Source organism: Stegostoma tigrinum, chromosome 14 (genome assembly GCF_030684315.1).
Source record: "Stegostoma tigrinum isolate sSteTig4 chromosome 14, sSteTig4.hap1, whole genome shotgun sequence".
NCBI lineage: Eukaryota > Metazoa > Chordata > Chondrichthyes > Orectolobiformes > Stegostomatidae > Stegostoma > Stegostoma tigrinum.
In genome coordinates, this window is record NC_081367.1 from 73,984,654 (window position 1) to 74,008,628 (window position 23,975).

The 23,975-nt window shown below is 49.1% G+C and overlaps 1 protein-coding gene across 2 annotated transcripts in view; it reads right to left on the bottom strand.

Annotated features, from left to right (window-relative positions):
• Window positions 1-9,997, bottom strand: part of atp1b3a (ATPase Na+/K+ transporting subunit beta 3a) — a 47,894-nt gene extending 37,897 nt beyond the window's left edge. Inside the window, exon 1 of one of the 2 annotated variants that reach the window (XM_048542018.2) lies at window positions 9,340-9,997. In XM_048542018.2, the coding sequence (XP_048397975.1) occupies window positions 9,340-9,451 (112 nt within the window). In that variant the 5' untranslated portion in view covers window positions 9,452-9,997. Of the gene's footprint in view, window positions 1-6,482; window positions 6,532-9,339 lie in introns of those variants that run through there. The other variant, XM_048542019.1, reaches the window with a different exon arrangement.
• Window positions 9,998-23,975: the final 13,978 nt, after the last annotated feature.

Consider the following 23,975-nt stretch of genomic DNA (forward strand, 5'->3'; position numbering starts at 1 on the left):
GTACGCTATTAGCAACATTTGACAGGGTAAATGCTGAGAGGATGTTTTTCCCTCATGGGAGAGTCTAGGAGCAGAGGGCATGGTATCAGAATAAAGGGGCACTAATTTAAGACAGAGATGAGGAGGGATTTTTTTTCTCTCACAGGGTTTTTGGAACTCCTTGCCACAGCGAGCTGTGGGGGCAGAGTCCTTGTGTATACTTAAGGCGGAGATGGATAGATAGATTCTTGATATGTTGAGGAATAAAGATTTACAGGCAGAAGGCCAGAAAGTTGATGAGAGGAATGTTGGATCAGCCGTGATCCTATTGAATAGTGGAACTGGCTCGAGGAGTCGAAAGGCCTACTCTTCTTCTGTGTTTCTTGTTTGTTTTGTTACAATAACAACAGACTAAAATAAATGATGGATGATATCTATAGAACCTATGAATTGTATGCTCTGCTAAAGTGAAGAACGAAATGCTGGGAATAGTTTGTCATTAATTTGTGTGATTTAGGGACCGGTCCAGTGTAATGTAGATCCACACTGTCTGAGACACTTGATTCACCAACATCCATACGTCAGTTAATGTTAATATTAAAGAGACCAGTGGATGATCATCACAGGACCACCTTAATAAGAACACTTGCTTTCAATGTCTTTAATTCCGTAAAATGTTTCAAGGTTCTCACACAAATGTTAAAAAAAATTGCTTTCAATCCAGAGCGGGAGTTGTCAGAACTGGGGAGTAACACCTTGGCCAAAAGCAAGAGTTTAAGAAGTATCTTAAAAGGAGGAAATCATTTCAGATTTTCAGATCTAGCTGGCAAAAGGTGCAGCTGGTGAATGAACTAGGGGGGTGCATGAGAGACACATTGGGCTAAATGGCCTCCTTCATGCTGTAACACTCCTGTGATTCTGTTCCTGGAGAGCATCAGGAGTTTACAAAGACAGGGAAGGATGGCGTACAGAGAGATATGAACATAAGGACGGATTTTTCCACAATAAAAGTTCCTGCTAAATTGGGAGTCAATTTAGTTCAAAGAGCGCAAGCTGGCAGGTGAATGGGACTTAGTGAAAATTGGGAAGGAGGGAGTAGGGTTTTGAGTGAGCTCAGGATTATACAGTAGAGGATTGGATTTGGTTGGGAGAACAAACAAATTGTCAAGACAAGACGTAACAAAAAGCACAGAGATAATAGGAACTGCAGATGCTGGAGAATCCAAGATAACAAAGTGTGGGGCTGGATGAACACAGCAGGCCAAGCAGCATCTCAGGAGCACAAAAGCTGACGTTTGGCCCGAAACGTTATCTTATAACAAAAAGCACAGATGAGTTGAACAGAACCCACAGACAACAGAGATGTGGAAATAAGCAGTTTTAATGACAGATAACATATGGATATGAGTTAACTCCACGAAGGCTGGTATCCCACCACCAAATCACCCTTTTTTTACATATGCAGTGTACGTGAAACTGATCCAGCTCCCTCAGAGCCAGCTCTCGGAGTGAACAGAACCGCTGACACTCCTGTTTACATTTGTCAGCCAGGGCGCCATGATTGGACCAGGTTAACAGCCACAATTAGGGAACTCCTATTCTATGAGGTCCTCCTGGCTGATCTTGTTACAATCGCTACATCCTTCCCCTCTGAGCCCTGGGATGTAGGTCATTTTTTTTTAACCCCTGTAGCTTCTCTTGAGACATTTTTGCACTCAGTCTGGTTCCTCCAACCCTGGATATTGCCAGTGCGTACCGTGGCATAGCCTGCCTCTTACATCAGGAGCGTCTCGGAAGAAATTAATCTTATTCAGGTGATAACAGCATTGAGGCTGCAGCATCTGCAGTGTCCACCTTGTCCTCAGAGGTTTCCTCGATGCTAGGCAGAGTGGGAGAACCCATGGGTTCTGGCAGGATTGCCAGATGTACCGAGGGGCCTGAAAAGTTTTGCTCCTGCCCCTTTCTCAAGATTTCATGCAGTTCACACATTTTTTCAGGACTGCCTCACTTAGCCGAGCTATCCGTGTAGCTCTGTGAGGGTTGGTCCTACAATCAAACAGGTACTGGGAGAGTTTGGCATCGAGTGAAGCTGTGGGCAGTTTCTTTAAGCTGGTCTTCAATGTTTGGGCTCTTTCTGCCAGATCATTGGATAATGGATTGTACTGAGCCATCGTTTTATACTGAATGCCACTCGAATTTAGAAATATTTGAATTCCCCACTGGAAAATGATGGCCCATCATCTGTGACCAACATGTCTAGGAGTCCACCTATTGCAAAAGATGTTTGCAACTTTTCTATTGTCATCCCCATGTTTGACAAATGAGCTCGATGTAACCACTTTGAACAGGCGTCTATAATACCTCAAATCACTGAGCCCATGAAAGGACCTGCACAGTTGATGTGTAGCTGAGTCCAGAGTTTACCAGGCTATTTCACGGGTGGCACGGTGGCTCAGTGGTTAGCACTGCAGCCTCACAGCGCCAGGGACCTGGGTTCAATTCCAGCCTCAGGCAACCGTCTGCGTGGAGTTTGCACATTCTCCCCGTGTCAGTGTGGGTTTCCTTCGGATGCTCCGGTTTCCTCCCACAGTCCAAAGATGTGCAGGCTAGGTGGATCAGCCATGCTAAGCTGCCCGCAGTGTTCAGGGGGATGGGTCTGGGTGGGATGCTTCAAGGGGCAGTGTGGACTTGTTGGGCCGAAGGGCCTGTTTCCAAACTGTAGGGAATCTAATGTAGGGGAGCTGCTGGCAGCCATTTTTGTTTTTGTTGGCACTCTGGGCATTGTCCCACCAACACAGCTATGTCAGAATTCAATTCTGGCCACGAGACATAACTTCTTGCCAACATCCTGAATTTTGGAAAACCCCTGGATGACGCTGGTGGAGTTCTGCCAATATCTGGTGGCGACCTTTGCTTGGGACAATCACTCTAGCTTCCCGTAATAATACGCCACTCTTTACTGTGGTCTGGTCTTGCTGGGTCCAGAAAGGTTCTATTTCTGGTTGCGACAGCCTGTTTGTTTCCCCTCAACCACTCTCTATGGTCGTGAATTCCACAGGCTCCCCACTCTTTGGGTGAAGAAATGTCTCCTCATCTGAGTCCAAAGTGCTCTAAGCCTGTGACTGTGAACCCTGGTTCTAGAGTCCCTGGTCACTGGGAACATCCTTCCTGTGTTTACCCTGTCTAGTCCTGTTACAGTTTTATAGGTTTCTATGAGAAGCACCCCAACCCTCACTTTTATTCTTTATTCTTGGGTGGCATGATAGCTCAATGGTTAGCACTGCAGCCTCACACCCCATTGGACCCAGGTTCAATTCCATCCTCAAGCGACTGTCTGTGTGGAGTTTGCACATTCTCCCTGTGACAGTGTGGCTTTCCACTGGGTGCTCTGGTTTCATCTCACAGACCAAAAAAATGTACAGGGATTAGCCATGCTAAACTGCCCATAGTGCCCAGGATGTGCTGGCCAGGTGGATTAACAGTGGGAAACGTGGGATTATGGGCATTAGGCGAGGGTCTTGGACTTAGTTGGAATGGGATGCTCTTTGGAGGGTTGGTGCAGACTTGATGGGCTGAATGGCCTCTTTCCATACTGTGGCAGTTCTATGATTCAATGTTTCTAAACTCCAGTGAAAGTGATCCTAATTGATCCAGTCACACTTGCTGAGTCAACAATTAGCGAGCCTTATTAAGGATTAAGGAAAATCCCTAAATTAAGGATGCAGAGCTGGGCTGAGAAGTGGCAGATGGAATTTAACACTGAAAAGTGTGAGGTGATTCATTTTGGAAGGACAAACCTGAAAGCAGAATACAGAGTTAACAGAAAGGTTCTTGGCAGTGTGGAAGAGCAGAGGGATCTTGGGGTTCATGTTCACAGTTCCCTGAGAGCTGCCACCCAGGTGGATAGAGTTGTTAAGAAGGCGTATGGTGTGTTAGCTTTCATTAATAGAGGGATTGAGTTCAAGAGCTGTGAAGTTGTGCTCCAGCTATATAAAAGCCTGGTTCGGCCACATCGGAAGTATTGTGTCCAGTTCTGGTCACCTCATTACAGGAAAGATGTGGAAGCATTAGAAAAGATGCAGAGGAGATTTACCAGGATGTTGCCTGGAATGGAGGGAAGATCTTACGAGGAAAAGTTGAGAGCGCTAGGGCTTTTTTCTTTAGAACGACAAAGGATGAGAGGTGACTTGATAGAGGTGTACAAAATCATCAGAGGTACAATAGAGTGGATAGCCAGAGACTTTTTCCTGGGGTGGAGGTAGCTATTACAAGGGGGGCATAGTTTTAAAGTGAGTGAAGGGAGACGTCAGAGGTAGGTTCTTTACTCAGAGTGGCCGGGGCATGGAATGCATTGCTGGAGAGGGTAGTGGAGTCGGCCTCATTAGGGGCATTTAAGCGGCTATTCGATAGGCATATGGATGATAGTATAAGGTAGGGGTGGAGGTTAAATAGACCTTAGGATTAGGGTAAAAGTTGGGCACACCATCGTGGCCAAAGGGCCTATACTGTGCTGTACTGCTCTATGTTCTATTAAATAGGCAACAATCAAACCATTGTAGGCATTCCCATTCAGTCACACAGTGAATAAGGTGCTTTGGAGAAGTTTGGGATGGTCACTTACACCAAAGGCTACAGACAACGTAGGAAGGAGGAGGTCCACTATGCGACACTCACAGAGGATAATACTTGTGACTTTCAGGCATCTCAGCACTCTGGCAGGGACAGACATTTTGACTGGAAAGCTTTAAATCTGGAGTTACAGGGTAGCTGGGCATGGGCTTGAGAGGCATCAAGTTTAGAGATGGTATGGTACTTTTTGAAGCCAGAGGATAAAAAGTAGGTTTTTTTGTTTTGGGAGGGTAGTAATGATGAATGATTTGAGAACCACAAAAGAACCATTTACAATATCAGGTCACCTGCACCTTCCCAAGGGCAAACACGAATGACCAGTAACAGCTGGACTAACCAGTGATTTCCATGTTCCATGTCCCATGTATTACTGTAAAAGGAAAAGCGAGGCCGGAAAGGGAAGCTGATTGCTCAGCAATTTGTACAAGTAGGGTCAAGAGAGCAGTGAATAACAGTTAATTCATAATGTATTACAAAGATTTAACAAATTCAAAAAGAGGTATTGTGTCTTGATAAACCTCTAACTCAAGATAGCTGCCCAGTCTCTTGCAAAATATTATAAATCTGTCCAGAATGTTATCTATAGATTTGTAGCTGAGAAAGAAACACTAAAATAAGAATCATCTGAGGTGTGCTGGAGAACTTTGCTCAGTTCTGCTCACAAAAATGCAAAGGAGTACATGAACAGTTGAGGCACCAATCCTAGAAAAATAGCAATGGATTTAAAAGAGGGATTCGGGAAACTTGTAGCCTTGAAAGAAGATAACCAAGAGATGACCTTTGAAGAGCTATAAAGATAAGTTAAGTGGTTTAGAAAAGATAAACCTGGAACACTATTTCAAAACAAGCTGACAGCAGGACAAGAGGGAACAAGTTTAAACTATAAAAGAGCAAATTTACGACTGATATCAAGATGTTTTTCTTCACACAAAGTTGAACAACACGTGGAATTGACTCCTACCGAAGGTTTCAGAGGTAAACCCTGTGGAATCACAGCATTTGGGAGCTGGATTGCAATGGAGGTGGGAAATTTCACCATCTTTCTGACTGGATGAGCCAAGATGTACCAGGTCTATATCATGAGCAGGGAGAGACCTTCCAAGCAATATCCTGCATGATCTAAACACCAACACTATCTCCTCACACAGTTCCACTGCATTGTTTAAAACACACTTTTATCAAAATGGTACTGCTCAGGGTTATGATCATGTGAAGAACAGACTTTTTTCACTCAAGCACAACAGTGATTCAAGATGTTCCACCACCAACATCTCACAGCAGCCAGGTGGAAGGTCACAGTAGATTGTATCATTGCTGCTGATCCAGAAGTTCGGGGTTCAAATCATAATGACCACAGGAGGTGCCAACGTGATACACGTAGACCAGTTGATTTTTGCCTTGCCATCCTTTCCAAAGCTCTAACGGCAGGCAGTCAGTCAGAGCCGTATGGCCACTGCAGTGCAATACTGTCCCTGAATTGTAAGGTTCCACAGACAAGCTTTTGCTATGGGCTGAACTCTGTGGCAACTGTCCTCCTTGCACTGAGGGACTGCCAATGATGGTTATCAACATGGAATAAGAGATAAATGCTAGCCTTGTCAGTGTTGCTCATGCCCCAAAAATTTAATAACATTTAGAATATTTTTGTGCCACATACAATCCAACAGACAATGCAAAAGGATAAAACCTTTCCTTAGATTCACACATGCAGTGTAACCACTATCCAATGACAATATTTCATTTCAAATAAAATTGCCAAAGGGAACTAAATTCTGAACAGCTTAAATGGGAAGGAAAATATTGTGATTAAGTAATTATCCTCAGGTCGTCCCAGGTATTGATTTCATTAGTCACTGAGAGGTCAGATTCCTTACCATAGATATGGATTTGAGTGTAGTTCAACTCCATTTTTTAAGCTCCCACACTTCCTGCTCCTCAGTTCTCCTTCATACCGGGCACTGTTTGGAGTATACTAATTAAAATTAAGAGTTTCAGTATTCACAATCTCATTACAGTGCTTGGGTATCTCTATTTCGCCTGTCTGTCCAGACCTGGGCATGTACTGCAGTGGAATATTACCAACAGGACAATGGGAAAGGATGTCAAGGCTGCGGGGATGTGTTGAAAAGCTCCTTTTAAAAGAAATGCACAACATTCTAAGAGTGACATTGACGCTGGCCCTACCGCACCCCACCCAAAATAGTTTGTATTTTTGGCAGAGTTGACTGTGCGGGCTACATCTTGCACATGGAAACCTTCTTCACAATCTAAACAGCCATACTAAATTCTCATACCCTTCTCACAAGCTGATCGGACACAACATAATTAGAGACATAGACTTGCACAGCATGGGAACAGACCCTTCAGTCCAACTCATCCATGCCAACCAGACATCCTAAATTAAGCTAGACCCATTTGGTCCATATCCCTCTAAACCCTTCCAATTCATATACCCATCCAGATGTCTTTTAAATGTTGTAATCGTATCTTCCCCTACAACTTCCTCTGGCATCTCATTCTATACACACTCTGTGTGATATAGCTGCCCCTTAGATCCCTTTTAAATCTTTCCCCCCTCACCCTAAACCCGTGCCCCTATAGTTTTGGATACTCTTACCCTGGGGAAAAGACATTGGTTATTCGCCCTATTCATGCCCCTCATGACTTAATTGGGTATTGCTTATTTGGTTTCAGAAACTGTACTTCCAAGTAAACACCCCCCCACCCGTCATTCAAAACAAATTAATCACAAAATAAGGGGCAAATATCAAGACAGGGCAAAGGAAGATCACAGTACCATATGATATGCGGATGTTCTTGACAAAGCATAACTTCCTGACTCTTGAGTCAGAGTTTAGATATACACTAAGGACAGACAATTTATGGAGGAGCACCATAAATGGAAACATTTATTCTTAAATAGCAAAGCTATATATTTTTTGGTTCATGATTTTGAATGGTTGCCTCCTTCATGCATTCTTTGGGCAATATTGCTAAAACAATATCAAAGAAATCAGGCAACATCACGTTTACTTTACATCGATCCTAAAAGACATTGATAGGCACAAATCAAACTATATTTTACATGAATAACGTGGCTAAATCTCACGCCTTTATTTGGCTATGCCATCAGCATCAATTGAGGGAATGGCCCTCAACCCCCACAAACAAAATCAGCTTAACCTGAAACAAAAATCTCCAATAGTCTTCTAATAAAATGTTCTCAAATAAGATTTCATCTCCCCTCCCAAAATGATGCATTAAACTCAAAGTTTCAAAAGGTGAAAGGGTTTCTGTGAAGACCTTGCAAAGAAACAAATTGATGGAACATTGCGACAGGAAAAACATTATAAATTTATTGCTGGAGAGTTATTGGTTTTGCTCAAAATTCCTTTGAATTATTAACTCGTTTAAATTATGCAAGTAAAGTAATACAAAGAGGAAATTTACAGATAAAATCAATTAAATTTAATGAAACAACTTGGAATTACTAACAGACTGTATTAAACACTGGCTGCTGATGCAGTTTTCCTCTCCAGCTTTTTCAGCCATTCACTCTGCACCAACTAGGAAAAATTACAGCTCCCTTTCAAAAAAATGATCACTTTCAGGATTCCAAAAGCTACCGATAAAATCCGAATCAAGACCTTCGACTAAAATAAATCGAGATGATGCAGTGTTGCTACTGAGTGAGTGAAACCCCGGTATAAAATCAGGTGTCAATCGCCTTATGCTGTTTCTCAAACAATAAATAAAAGACAGTGTTTTGCATCCTGCTCCATCATTAAAAAAAAATCAAAGCGTCAAGTGGAATTAGTCAGCGCCTCGCCCAGATCTAAGGGAATATTAAAACCATGCTCAGTCAAGGGAAAAGCAGAGAGTTGTGGGGGGAAAGGGGGGTGGTGTGTTGGAGGGGAAGGCTGATGGAAATGCAGCATCCCAAATTAACGTTAGGAGTTTGCTCACGCTAACACTTCGCCAGCACTGTGACTGACAGGCACCGCATAATGCGCAGTTTCCAACCCCAAACCCTCCAATCCGCCACCAAACCGAACCGCTTTCTGACACCTCTGCCTCAATTCAGCATTTCATTCATTTTTCCCTGCACCGCAACCTCCAGCCCCCCGCCACCACCCACTTTTATTTCTCCGGCCTCATCTCTTACTGAGCGGAGTAAAGGTGGGGGTGGGGGAGGCAGAGAGAACGAGAGAGAGACAGAGAGTGAGAAAACGAGACCCCTGCTAACCCCCCACCCACACCACCCCCACCCCACCTCAATCGGCGCCGGCACTGTGGGTAAAACAATACTGTGTCCCCCCGTGTGCCCGGGCTGGGGTTCAGCACCAAGCATCCGCAGTGTTAATCCCCTCGTTAGAGGCGAGCCTTCAGCCATCAGAGAGGCTGTCAAACACACACCAGATGCTCCTACATTTTCCAGCGATCCGCATGCAGCCCGGCAGGATAGGGTGGGGGCGTGGATGGTAAACGGGATGGTGAATGTGATGGCGAATGTCATGGTAAATGGGATGGTGAATGGGATGGTGAATATAACGGTGAATGGGATAGTAAATGTGATGGTGAATATAACGGTGAATAGGATGGTGAGTATAACGGTAAATAGGATGGTGAAAATGATGGTGAATATAACAGTGAATATAATGATAAATGTGATGGTGAATGCACTTGTTCCCCGCAGCATCATTCCCCCCACCCCAAACCCCGGGTCCTTACCCCAGCTGCTGGCGGTCCTGCCCATGAACTGCCCGGTGCCCGGGTTGTAGATAAACTGCTTCCATCCTCCTTCTGCATCCTCGAAATCTTTCTTCCCGTCTTTATCAGCCATGGTGTCACCGAGAAACCGACGGGAGGAGGAGGGGGTAGGTGGGGGGTGTTAGATAGTGTGTGTTTGAGAGAGAGAGAGAGAGAGAGAGAGGGAGAGAGGGACCGGTGGGGGTGGGGGTGAGAAGCAGCCGGCTCCAGCAGCAAGATCTCCCTGACTGCTGCAGCTCTCCTCACTCTCACTCTGTCTGCTTCCCCTCTCTGTCTGTCTGTCTGTCTGTCTCCCTTCTTCCTCTCTCTATCCTGCCTCTCTTCTTCCTCTATCTTCTTGCTCTCCCTGTCGCTCTTCTTCTTCTATCTGTCTACCTTCTTTCTCTCTCTATCTGTCTCTCTTCTTCCTCTGTCTGCCTTCCCTCCCTCTATCTATCTATCTATCTATCTATCTATCTATCTATCTATCTATCTATCTATCTATCTATCTATCTATCTATCTATCTATCTATCTGTGTGTGTGTGTCTGTCTATTTCTCCACTCTCTTCCTATCACACGCTCTCTCTCCTCCCGCTGCAGTGAATAAACCGCAGCGACTACCCCGCGGCTTTAAGGAACGACGAGCATGCGCTTTGCGCAAAGCAGCCAGCGCGCGCCGCCTCCGGGGGGGTGGTGCGAACGGGGTGGTGAGCGCTCGCGGAAAGCGCGCGCGAGGCGCGGGTGCAAGGCGCGCACCGCCAATCCTTTACCCCGCCCCCATCCCGGCAACACGACCCCGGCGGAGACATGGGGAGCGGGGAGAGAGACGCTGAGTGTGAGGTGCGCGCTCACAGGCCAGAATGTATCAGTTTGGGAGGATGTTGCAGTTCACTGGATACAGTATTCTACACCAGGCAGATAGGGGTGAGGTACCGGGCAGATATGGCTGAGATACCGTGCAGATATGGCTGAGATACCGTGCAGATAGGGCTGAGATACCAGGCAGATGTGGCTGAGATACCGGGCAGATGTGGCTGAGATACCGGGCAGATATGTTAGAGATACCGGGCAGATATGGCTGAGATACCGTGCAGATATGGCTGAGATACCGTGCAGATATGGCTGAGATACCGTGCAGATAGGGCTGAGATACCAGGCAGATGTGGCTGAGATACCGGGCAGATGTGGCTGAGATACCGGGCAGATATGTTAGAGATACCGGGCAGATAGGGCTGAGGTACCGGGCAGATGTGGCTGAGATACCGTGCAGGTAGGGCTGAGATACCAGGCAGATGTGGCTGAGATACCGGGCAGATGTGGCTGAGATACTGGGCAGATATGTTAGAGATACCGGGCAGATATGGCTGAGATACCGTGCAGATATGGCTGAGATACCGTGCAGATAGGGCTGAGATACCAGGCAGATGTGGCTGAGATACCGGGCAGATGTGGCTGAGATACCGGGCAGATATGTTAGAGATACCGGGCAGATAGGGCTGAGGTACCGGGCAGATAGGGCTGAGATACCGGGCAGATATGTTAGAGATACTGGGCAGATATGTTAGAGATACCGGGCAGATATGGCTGAGATACCGTGCAGATATGGCTGAGATACCGTGCAGATAGGGCTGAGATACCAGGCGGATGTGGCTGAGATACCGGGCAGATGTGGCTGAGATACTGGGCAGTTAGGGCTGAGGTACCGGGCAGATATGCTGGAGATACCGGGCAGATAGGGCTGAGATACTGGGCAGATAGGGCTGAGGTACCGGGCAGATGTGGCTGTGGTACCGGGCAGATGTGGCTGAGATACCGGGCAGATAGGGCTGAGATACCGGCCAGATAGGGCTGAGGTACTGGGCAGATAGGGGTGAGGTACCGGGCAGATAGGGCTGAGATACCGGACAGATAGGGCTGAGGTACCGGGCAGATAGGGCTGAGGTACCGAGCAGATAGGGCTGAGATACCGGGCAGATATGTTAGAGATACTGGGCAGATATGGCTGAGATACTGTGCAGATAGGGCTGAGATACCGGGCAGATGTGTCTGAGATACCGAGCAGATATGGCTGAGATAGTGGGCAGTTAGGGCTGAGGTACCGGGCAGATAGGGCAGAGGTACCGGGCAGATAGGGGTGAGGTACCGGGCAGATAGGGCTGAGATACCGGGCAGAAATGGCTGAGATACTGGGCAGTTAGGGCTGAGGTACCGGGCAGATATGTTGGAGATACTGGGCAGATATGTTAGAGATACCGGGCAGATATGGCTGAGATACCGTGCAGATATGGCTGAGATACCGTGCAGATAGGGCTGAGATACCAGGCAGATGTGGCTGAGATACCAGGCAGATGTGGCTGAGATACCGGGCAGATATGTTAGAGATACCGGGCAGATAGGGCTGAGGTACCGGGCAGATAGGGCTGAGATACCGGGCAGATATGTTAGAGATACCGGGCAGATATGGCTGAGATACCGTGCAGATAGGGCTGAGATACCAGGCTGACGTGTCTGAGATACCGGGCAGATGTGGCTGAGATACCGGGCAGATATGTTAGAGATACTGGGCAGATATGGCTGAGATACTGGGCAGATAGGGCTGAGGTACCGGGCAGATATGTTGGACATACCAGGCAGATAGGGCTGAGATACTGGGCAGATAGGGCTGAGATACCGGGCAGATAGGGCTGAGGTACCGGGCAGATAGGGCTGAGGTACCGGGCAGATGTGGCTGAGATACCGGGCAGATATGGCTGAGATAGTGGGCAGATAGGACTGAGGTACTGGGCAGATAGGGGTGAGGTACCGGGCAGATAGGGCTGAGATACCGGACAGATAGGGATGAGGTACCGGGCAGATAGGGCTGAGGTACTGAGCAGATAGGGCTGAGATACCGGGCAGATATGTTAGAGATACTGGGCAGATATGGCTGAGATACTGTGCAGATAGGGCTGAGATACCGGGCAGATGTGTCTGAGATACCGCGCAGATATGGCTGAGATACCGGGCAGTTAGGGCTGAGGTACCGGGCAGATATGTTGGAGATACCAGGCAGATAGTGCTGAGATACTGGGCAGATAGGGCTGAGATACCGGGCAGATAGGGCTGAGATACCGGGCAGATGTGGCTGTGATACCGGGCAGATAGGGCTGAGGTACCGAGCAGATATGGCTGAGATACCAGGCAGATAGGGCTGAGATACCGGGCAGATAGGGCTGAGGTACCGGGCAGAAATGGCTGAGATACTGGGCAGTTAGGGCTGAGGTACCGGGCAGATATGTTGGAGATACTGGGCAGATATGTTAGAGATACCGGGCAGATATGGCTGAGATACCGTGCAGATATGGCTGAGATACCGTGCAGATAGGGCTGAGATACCAGGCAGATGTGGCTGAGATACCGGGCAGATGTGGCTGAGATACCGGGCAGATATGTTAGAGATACCGGGCAGATAGGGCTGAGGTACCGGGCAGATAGGGCTGAGATACCGGGCAGATATGTTAGAGATACCGGGCAGATATGGCTGAGATACCGTGCAGATAGGGCTGAGGTACCGGGCAGATAGGGCTGAGGTACCGAGCAGATAGGGCTGAGATACCGGGCAGATATGTTAGAGATACTGGGCAGATATGGCTGAGATACTGTGCAGATAGGGCTGAGATACCGGGCAGATGTGTCTGAGATACCGAGCAGATATGGCTGAGGTAGTGGGCAGTTAGGGCTGAGGTACCGGGCAGATATGTTGGAGATACCAGGCAGATAGTGCTGAGATACTGGGCAGATAGGGCTGAGATACCGGGCAGATAGGGCTGAGATACCGGGCAGATAGGGCTGAGGTACCGAGCAGATAGGGCTGAGATACTGGGCAGATATGTTAGAGATACCGGGCAGATATGGCTGAGGTACCGGGCAGATAGGGCTGAGATACCGGGCAGATAGGGCTGAGATACCGGGCAGATAGGGCAGAGGTACCGGGCAGATGTGGCTTTGATACCGGGCAGATAGGGCTGAGGTACCGAGCAGATAGGGCTGAGATACTGGGCAGATATGTTAGAGATACCGGGCAGATATGGCTGAGGTACCGGGCAGATAGGGCTGAGATACCGGACAGATAGGGCTGAGGTACCGGGCAGATAGGGGTGAGGTATCGGGCAGATGTGGCTGAGATACCGGACAGATAGGGCTGAGGTACCGGGCAGATATGGCTGAGGTACCGAGCAGATAGAGCTGAGATACCGGGCAGATATTTTAGAGATACCGGGCAGATATGGCTGAGGTACTGGGCAGATATTTTAGAGATACCGGGCAGATATGGCTGAGGTACCGGGCAGGTATGGCTGAGGTACTGGGCAGATAGGGCTGAGATACCGGACAGAGAGGGCTGAGGTACCGGGCAGATAGGGCTGAGGTACCGGGCAGATGTGGCTGAGGTACTGGGCAGATATGTTAGAGATACCGGGCAGATATGGCTGAGATAGCGTGCAGATATGGCTGAGATACGATGCAGATAGGGCTGAGAAACCAGGCAGATTTGGCTGAGATACCAGGCAGATATGTTAGAGATACCGGGCAGATATGGCTGAGATACCGGGCAGTTAGGGCTGAGGTACCGGGCAGATATGTTGGAGATAGTAGGCAGATAGTGCTGAGATACTGGGCAGATAGGGCTGAGATACCAGACAGATAGGGCTGAGGTACCAGGCAGATAGGGGTGAGGTACCGATCAGATAGGGCTGAGATACCGGGCAGATATGTTAGAGATACCGGGCAGATATGGCTGAGATACCGGGTACATAGGGCTGAGGTACCGGGCAGATATGGCAGTGATACTGGGCAGATAGGGCTGAGATACCGGGCAGATATGTTGGAGATACCGGGCAGATAGGGCTGAGGTAGCGGGCAGGTAGGGCTGAGATACCGGGCAGATATGTTAGAGATACCGGGCAGATGTGGCTGAGATACCGGACAGATAGGGCTGAGACACCAGGCAGATAGGGGTGAGGTACCGGGCAGATATGGCTGAGATACCGAGCAGATAGGGCTGAGATACCGGGCAGATATGGCTGAGATACCGTGCAGATATGGCTGAGATACCGTGCAGATATGGCTGAGATACCGTGCAGATAGGGCTGAGATACCAGGCAGATGTGGCTGAGATACCGGGCAGATGTGGCTGAGATACCGGGCAGATATGTTAGAGATACCGGGCAGATAGGGCTGAGATATCGTGCAGATATGGCTGAGATACCGTGCAGATATGGCTGAGATACCGTGCAGATAGGGCTGAGATACCGGGCAGATGTGGCTGAGATACCGGGCAGATGTGGCTGAGATACTGGGCAGATATGTTAGAGATACCGGGCAGATATGGCTGAGATACCGTGCAGATATGGCTGAGATACCGTGCAGATAGGGCTGAGATACCAGGCAGATGTGGCTGAGATACCGGGCAGATAGGGCTGAGATACCGGCCAGATAGGGCTGAGGTACTGGGCAGATAGGGGTGAGGTACCGGGCAGATAGGGCTGAGATACCGGGCAGATATGTTAGAGATACTGGGCAGATATGGCTGAGATACTGTGCAGATAGGGCTGAGATACCGGGCAGATGTGTCTGAGATACCGCGCAGATATGGCTGAGATACCGGGCAGTTAGGGCTGAGGTACCGGGCAGATATGTTGGAGATACCAGGCAGATAGTGCTGAGATACTGGGCAGATAGGGCTGAGATACCGGGCAGATAGGGCTGAGATACCGGGCAGATGTGGCTGTGATACCGGGCAGATAGGGGTGAGGTATCGGGCAGATATGGCTGAGATACCAGGCAGATAGGGCTGAGATACCGGGCAGATAGGGCTGAGGTACCGGGCAGAAATGGCTGAGATACTGGGCAGTTAGGGCTGAGGTACCGGGCAGATATGTTGGAGATACTGGGCAGATATGTTAGAGATACCGGGCAGATATGGCTGAGATACCGTGCAGATATGGCTGAGATACCGTGCAGATAGGGCTGAGATACCAGGCAGATGTGGCTGAGATACCGGGCAGATGTGGCTGAGATACCGGGCAGATATGTTAGAGATACCGGGCAGATAGGGCTGAGGTACCGGGCAGATAGGGCTGAGATACCGGGCAGATATGTTAGAGATACCAGGCAGATATGGCTGAGATACCGTGCAGATAGGGCTGAGGTACCGGGCAGATAGGGCTGAGGTACCGAGCAGATAGGGCTGAGATACCGGGCAGATATGTTAGAGATACTGGGCAGATATGGCTGAGATACTGTGCAGATAGGGCTGAGATACCGGGCAGATGTGTCTGAGATACCGAGCAGATATGGCTGAGATAGTGGGCAGTTAGGGCTGAGGTACCGGGCAGATATGTTGGAGATACCAGGCAGATAGTGCTGAGATACTGGGCAGATAGGGCTGAGATACCGGGCAGATAGGGCTGAGATACCGGGCAGATAGGGCAGAGGTACCGGGCAGATAGGGGTGAGGTATCGGGCAGATGTGGCTGAGATACCGGACAGATAGGGCTGAGGTACCGGGCAGATATGGCTGAGGTACCGAGCAGATAGAGCTGAGATACCGGGCAGATATTTTAGAGATACCGGGCAGATATGGCTGAGGTACCGGGCAGATATTTTAGAGATACCGGGCAGATATGGCTGAGGTACCGGGCAGGTATGGCTGAGGTACTGGGCAGATAGGGCTGAGATACCGGACAGAGAGGGCTGAGGTACCGGGCAGATAGGGCTGAGGTACCGGGCAGATGTGGCTGAGGTACTGGGCAGATATGTTAGAGATACCGGGCAGATATGGCTGAGATAGCGTGCAGATATGGCTGAGATACGATGCAGATAGGGCTGAGAAACCAGGCAGATTTGGCTGAGATACCAGGCAGATATGTTAGAGATACCGGGCAGATATGGCTGAGATACCGGGCAGTTAGGGCTGAGGTACCGGGCAGATATGTTGGAGATAGTAGGCAGATAGTGCTGAGATACTGGGCAGATAGGGCTGAGATACCAGACAGATAGGGCTGAGGTACCAGGCAGATAGGGGTGAGGTACCGATCAGATAGGGCTGAGATACCGGGCAGATATGTTAGAGATACCGGGCAGATATGGCTGAGATACCGGGTACATAGGGCTGAGGTACCGGGCAGATATGTTGGAGATACCGGGCAGATAGGGCTGAGGTAGCGGGCAGGTAGGGCTGAGATACCGGGCAGATATGTTAGAGATACCGGGCAGATGTGGCTGAGATACCGGCCAGATAGGGCTGAGACACCAGGCAGATAGGGCTGAGATACCGGGCAGATAGGGCTGAGGTACTGGGCAGATATGGCAGCAATATTGGGCAGATATAGCAGAGGTACTGGGCAGATACAGCAGAGATGACAAGCAGATGCGGTGGAGATACTGGGCAGATACGGCAGAGATAACAGGCAGACATGGCAGAAATAACAGGCAGATAAGTGGAGATATGGCAGAGGTACCAGACAAATACAGTGGAGGTGACAGGCAGATACCAGAGAGATACAGGACAGATAGGGCAGAGATAACAGGTAGATAAAGCCCAGACCCAGAGCAGATACAGCAGAGGCACTGGGCAGATACCGGTCAGATAACGGCAGAGGTGCAGCTCCAGCAGAATCCTATCCATCATCCGCTGGCATAAATGGTGAGCACACACTGCAGCTGGCACGGCGCAGAGGTAGAGACAGAGAGAGAAGAAGAAATCCGAGAAGGAGTGGGAAAGTTATTCGAGATTTAAACAGAATTTTGTGGGAAGGATCTCCGTGTGTTTGCAACCATCAGTCTGTAGAGACTTGTTCTTCTCTTTCTTTGTTTTAAACTTTAATATTTCCAAAAAGACATGTCAAAAAAAATTTAAAAAGCGAAGGAGAGATTTTTTTCCAGCAGAGTTTGTGTCTGTCAAGTTTCAGAGTGATTTTTGACAAAAATAATTATGTTGAAGAAGGTGAGTTTTTATTTATATGTGGAGCTGGTGGAGGGGCCTAAATGTGAGTTTTGTTGTGCCTGGAATTGAAAGCTGGATGTAAGATTATTTAAGGAGTCATTTTTTTCATGGGGGAACACTTTGGGACTAGTGATCATAATTCTATTAGTTTTAAAATAACTGTGGACAAGGTCAAGCCTTCCATAAGAATTAAAGTTTTCAATTGGAGTAAGGTAAATTTTAAGGGTATGAAACAAGAGCTTTCAAATGTTGATTAGAGTAAATTGTTTGCAGATAAAAGAATGACTGACAAGTGGGAGGCTTTAAGTGTGATAATGAGAGTTCAGAGGCATTATGTTCCTGGTAGAGTAAAAGGTATGCCTGGTAAGATTTGGGAACAATGGATAGGTAAAGATATTGAAGTTCCAGTCAAGAATAAAAAAAAGATTTATACAACTGGGATCAACTGACTCTCTTGAAAAGTATAAAGAGTGGAGGGGCATTCTTAAGAAGGAAATCAGGAAGGCAAAGAAGCGATCAGAGATAATGGGGACCGCTTTGCGGAACACCTATGCTCAGTTCACAGTTAACAACTGCATCTCCCAGTCGCGAACCATTTCAACTCCCCCTCCCATTCCTCAGACGACATGTCCATCCTGGGCCTCCTGCAGTGCCACAATGATGCCACCCGAAGGTTGCAGGAACAGCAACTCATATTCCGCTTGGGAACCCTGCAGCCCAATGGTATCAATATGGATTTCACAAGCTTCAAAATTCCCCCCTCCCCCCACTGCATCCCAAAACCAGCCCAGCTCTTCCCCGCCTCCCTAACCTGTTCTTCCTCTCACCTATCCCCTCCTCCCACCTCAAGCTGCACCTCCATTTCCTACATACCAATCTCATCCCGCCCCCTTGACCTGTCCGTCCTCCCCGGACTGACCTATTCCTTCTCTACCTCCCCACCTATACTCTCCTCCCCACCTATCTTCTCCTCTATCCATCTTCGGTCCACCTCCCCCTCTCTCCCTATTTATTTCAGAATCCTCTCCCCATCCCCCTTTTCTGATGAAGGGTCTAGGCCCGAAACGTCAGCTTTTGTGCTCCTAAGATGCTGCTTGGCCTGCTGTGTTCATCCAGCCCCACACTTTGTTAGCAAAGAAGCGATATGAGTTAGCCTTGGCAGATGAGGTTACAAAATGCAACAGATGTGGCTGACTCTCAACTGCTGTCCGGGCAATTGGGGTGGGCAATAAATGCTGCATCCTGTGAATGAATAAAGAAAAAAAAATTTGGAAGGTGGTGTCTGAGGATCTTTGGTGAATTTCTGCAGTGCATCTTGTAGATAGTACTCGCTGCTGCTACTGAGCGTCGGTGGTGCAGGGAGTGGGATGTTGGTGGATGTGGTGCCAATCAAGCGGCTGCTTTGTCCTGGATGGTGTCAAGCTTCTTGAGTGTTGTTGGGGCTGCACCCATCCAGGCAAGTGGGGAGTGTTCCATCACACTCCTGACTTGCGCTACTGAGCATTGGTGATGGAGGGTGTAAATGTTTGTTAATGTGGATGCCACACCTCCAAGAATCCTTCTTTACACATGGCCAAAAGGCCAAGCTACAATTTGTTAATTAACAAAGTTGTGCGTCCTCAGCATTTGTGACACAACTTGAATGTTGATAGAGAACCACCTCAGCCCAGGGTAATATCTCTGTGTGGACTGGTGCAAGAGAAATGGACAGCCAACAGAATTTTAAAAGGGGAAGTTTTTATTTTATTCACTTATTGGATGAGGGCATCGCTGGAGAGGCAGCATTTATTGCCCATCCCTAATTGCCCAGTTAAGATTCAACCACATTACTGTGGGTCTGGAGTCACATGGAGGCCAGACCAGGTAAGGATGGCAGTTTCGTTCCCTAATGAACATTAGTGAACCAGAAGGGTTTTCCTGACAATCGGCAATGGATTCATGATCATCATTAGATTCTAAATTCTCAGATATCTTTTTATTGAATTCAAATTCCACCTGCCACGGTTGGGATTTGAACTCAGGTCCTCACAACATTGCCTGCGATCCTGGATTTACAGTCCAATAATAATGCTATTTAGGTATTATTGCCCTCCCAGAGGTACAAAGCCATGATCCAAACAGGAATTTTAAAGAACCTTTGGAAGTCAGGGATGGGGTTAGCAAGGTAGATTGAATACTGAAAGAATGCTGTTAATGATGGACAGGAGGAGTAGACAAACCAGAAGTAACTGGCTATTAGAATGCAGGATGGATACCGGGTGCACAGCCAGAGGAGAATACAGATTGTGGAAGGAGAGAGAGAGATGGCCATTATCAGCTTGTCTTCGGTATTGTGGGCCAATCCAGCATTTGTAGCCTGTCCCTATGGGCTAGGATGCTCCAGCCAGAGCTCATCTGCTCCTCCCATTCCTTCTCCCTTCTTTTCTCCCTCTTTCCCCAATAGAGCAGAGAACTGCACAGCACAGGAATGGGCCCTTCAGCCCATGATGTTGTGAAGAACATGACACCAGATTAAATTAATCCCTTCCTCTTGCCCTTGGTCCATATCCCTGCATTCCTTGCATATTCATGTGTTTATGTAAAAACCCCTTAAACACCCCTATTGTATTTGCCCTCACCACTGCCCAAGGCAGTGCATTGCACACTCCTACGACTCTCTGTGTAAAATACTTGCCCCTCATGTCTCCTTTGAATGTCCCCCCTCTCACTTTAAATGCATGCCCCCCCTAGTTTTAAGCATTTCAACACTGCAAAAAAAAGGCTTCCCTCGACCTCAGATACGTGGCCCTGCTCTTCAACTCCCAGCCTCCCAAGTGGGGGACACCAGCAATCAGTAGCCCAGTGTGGAGCGGGGACAGGGGCCCAGTGCAGAGTGGGGACAGGGGCCCAGTGCGGAGCAGGGATAGCAGACAAGGCCCCAGCCCTGAGTGGGGACCGGGATCCAATGTGGAGCAGGGCAGGGGCCCAGTGCAGAGTGGGGACAGGGGCCCAGTGCGGAGCAGGGATAGCGGACAAGCACCCAGCGCTGAGTGGGACCGGGGTCCAATGTGGAGCGGGGCAGGGGCCCAGTGCAGAGTGGGGACAGGGGCCCAGTGCGGAGCGGGGCAGGGGCCCAGTGCGGAGTGGGGACAGGGGCCCAGTGTGGAGCAGGGATAGCGGACAAGCGCCCAGCGCTGAGTGGGGACCGGGGCCCAGGGCCCAATGTGGAGCAGGGCAGGGGCCCAGTGCGGAGTGGGAACAGGGGCCCAGTGCAGAGTGGGGACAGGGACCCAGTGCGAAGTGGGGATAGGGGCCCAGTGCGGAGCGGGGACAGGGACCCAGTGCGGAGCGGGGACAGGGGCCCAGTGCGGAGTAGGGACAGGGACCCAGTGCAGAGTGGGAACAGGGGCCCAATGCGGAGCGGGGACAGGGGCCCAGTGCGAAGTGGGGATAGCAGACAAGGCCCCAGCCCTGAGTGGGGACTGGGGTCCAATGTGGAGCGGGGCAGGGGCCCAGTGCAGAGTGGGGACAGGGGCCCAGTGTGGAGCGGGGCAGGGGCCCAGTGCGGAGTAGGGACAGGGACCCAGTGCGGAGTGGGGCCAGGGGCCCAGTGCGGAGCGGGGCAGGGGCCCAGTGTGGAGTAGGGACAGGGGCCCAGTGAAGAGTGGGGACAGGGGCCCAGTGTGGAGCGGGGCAGGGGCCCAGTGCGGAGTGGGGACAGGGGCCCAGTGTGGAGCAGGGACAGCGGACAAGCGCCCAGCACTGAGTGGGGACCGGGGCCCAGGGCCCATTGTGGAGCAGGGCAGGGGCCCAGTGCGGAGTGGGAACAGGGGCCCAGTGCGGAGTGGGAACAGGGGCCCAGTGCAGAGTGGGGACAGGGACCCAGTGCGAAGTGGGGATAGGGGCCCAGTGCGGAGCGGGGACAGGGACCCAGTGCGGAGCGGGGACAGGGGCCCAGTGCGGAGTAGGGACAGGGACCCAGTGCGGAGTGGGAACAGGGGCCCAATGCGGAGCGGGGACAGTGACCCAGTGCGAAGTGGGGATAGGGGCCCAGTGAGGAGCGGGGACAGGGACCCAGTGCGGAGCGGGGACAGGGGCCCAGTGCGGAGTAGGGACAGGGACCCAGTGCAGAGCAGGGACAGGGGCCCAGTGCGGAGCGGATAGGAGCAGCTACCTGTCAGACCATGTGAAGGATCCTGATGCTGTTCTGCTGTGGAAAGTCTTTGGAGAGAGACTGAGATGTTTTTCTTTTAAGTTTGCTTCTTGTTTTACCGACCTGTGGCTATACTGTGTATAGCTGTACTGTAATTCTTTTTCTTTCTTTTCTCTGTTCTGTAACTAAGGATTGTACCCGGCTACCTTTGTACCTAAAATGGCGCTGTAAGTGGTAACTTAGAAACTTTTCACTGGACTCATGTGACAATAAAGTGAATTCAATTTAGTTCCAGGCTGGGCTGGAGCACCCACCCTGTCATAGAGGTTGAATGTGACCGTGATGCATTGGGGTACACAACAGAGAGATCCCACAACCGGGATCACCCATTACTCCTTGAAAGGACCCTGTCACATGGAGGATCAGAGTAGCTAGCACCTTCCCAGGCACAGACAGAGGGTAACACCCCACTCCTGCAGCCTGCAGGTCCTCACCAGTATCCGGTACAGTTCCATCACAGTGTCCCTGGACATATGGAGCCTGATTCAACACCACACTCACTCAGCACCAGGGGAGAAAGAAGGGGTGAAAATCTCTGGCCTTCATGTTGGCCATATGGCTGTGACCTCTCTCTGAGCTCAGGGCCCCTCATCCTTCGCAGGAGTGTGCTGATACTCCTGGGTTTGTCTTCATGCCTGGGCCACCTACATTCACCTTTACCTTTTGAGAAAAGCAGCCATAACAATCAGTCTCCCAGCAACAGCTTGGACCAGTACTCTCAGGGGAAAGGAATGACATTGGGAGCAGGAGGAGTGAAACAGATTTCTAGCTCCAAGCACAATCACTGGCAGTGTAACACTGCAGATAAGGACTGCACACACTCCTCTAAACAGTGAGGCATGGTGCATCCCGATGATGAGGGCCATGTCTTCACTTGATTTGCTTTATTATTGTTATCTGTACCAAGATGCCGTGAAAAGTATTGTTTTGCTACTAACTATACAAATCATGTGTTACATAAGTTCACCAGGGTAATAGGACAGAATGCAGAATTTAGTGTTACATCTACAGAGAAGGCACAGAGAAAGATCAACTCTAATATATGAGAGATCCATTCAAAAGTCTGATAACAGTGGGGAATAAGATGTTCTTAAACCTGTGGGTTTTGTGTTTTCCCATTTTTGTATATTCTACCTGATGGAAGAGGGTAAAAGAGTGTAACCAATGTGGGAGGCGTCTTGGATTATGTTGGCTGCTTTCCCGAGGGAGTGGGAAGTATAGACAGAGTCAATGGATGGAAGGCTGGTAGAATGTCTCCATTGTTCATTCAGCTTCAGATTGTGCAGGAACTCAGTGAAGGTGCTGTGCTGGGTGAGTTACCACCATGTTACATCAAAATACAGTGTGTGTAGGGCTCTTGACCTCCTTCCCATCCCAGATCCACATCAACCAGGAAACCTGCCCTTCGATTTGGAACAGTCTATTGTAATACTCGCGTGACAGATGATTGAAGGATAGCCTCTGTCTACCACAGCACTCGTACAACTTTTACACTTTACGAGTCACTTTTACACAAGAGTTTGTTGCTAAGTTCTGCATTTTTAAGATGCCATTGTTCAATTTGCAAGCATCATTTTGTCATAGGGCAAATTGTCTTTGGTCAGCATTTGAATTGTAAGTGTGTTCACTCTGCATATATTAGGGCTATAGAGAGAACTTTAAACAAATTAGAGGGTTTGGGAGAGGAGAAGTGTAGACTTACAAAGCAAAAGGATATGGCAACGTTGCAGGGCAGCAGTTTGAACAACAATGCTCAGAGTGTGACAAAAACGGATACAGTCATAGGAAAAAAGCAATAAATAGGGTCATGGCTGGGGGAGACAAGATTAATGGCTCTTTACTCAAATGCATGTATTATTCTGAGCAAAATGGATTAATTAGCAGCACGAATACAGGTTAACAGGTATGATTTTGTACCCATGGTCGAGACATGTATAAGGAGATCAAATCTGGGAAATAAATATTCAGCGGTATGTTACGTTTCAAAAGGACTGTCAGAAAGGAAGGGGTAAGTGTAGTTTTCTTTGTATTGGTTGAGAAAATCCCGAGCTCCCTCAATCTTTCCTCATAAGACCTGCCCTCCAGTCCAGGCAGCATCCTGGCAAATCTCGTCTGCACCCTCTCTAAAGCTTCCACATCCTCCCTATAGTGAGGTGACCAGAACTGAACACAATATTCCAAGTGTGGTCTAACCAGAGTTTTATGGAGCTGCAGCGTAACCTCGCAGCTCTTAAACTCAATTCCCCTGCCAATGAAAGCCAACACACCATACACCTTCTTTACAACCCTATCAACTTGGGTCGCAACTTTGAGAGATCTATGGACGTGGGCCCCAAGATTCCTCTGTTCCTCCACACTGCCAAGAATCCTGCCATTAACCCTGTATTCTGCATTCAAATTCAACCTTCCAAAATGAATCACTTCACACTTTTCTGGTTTGA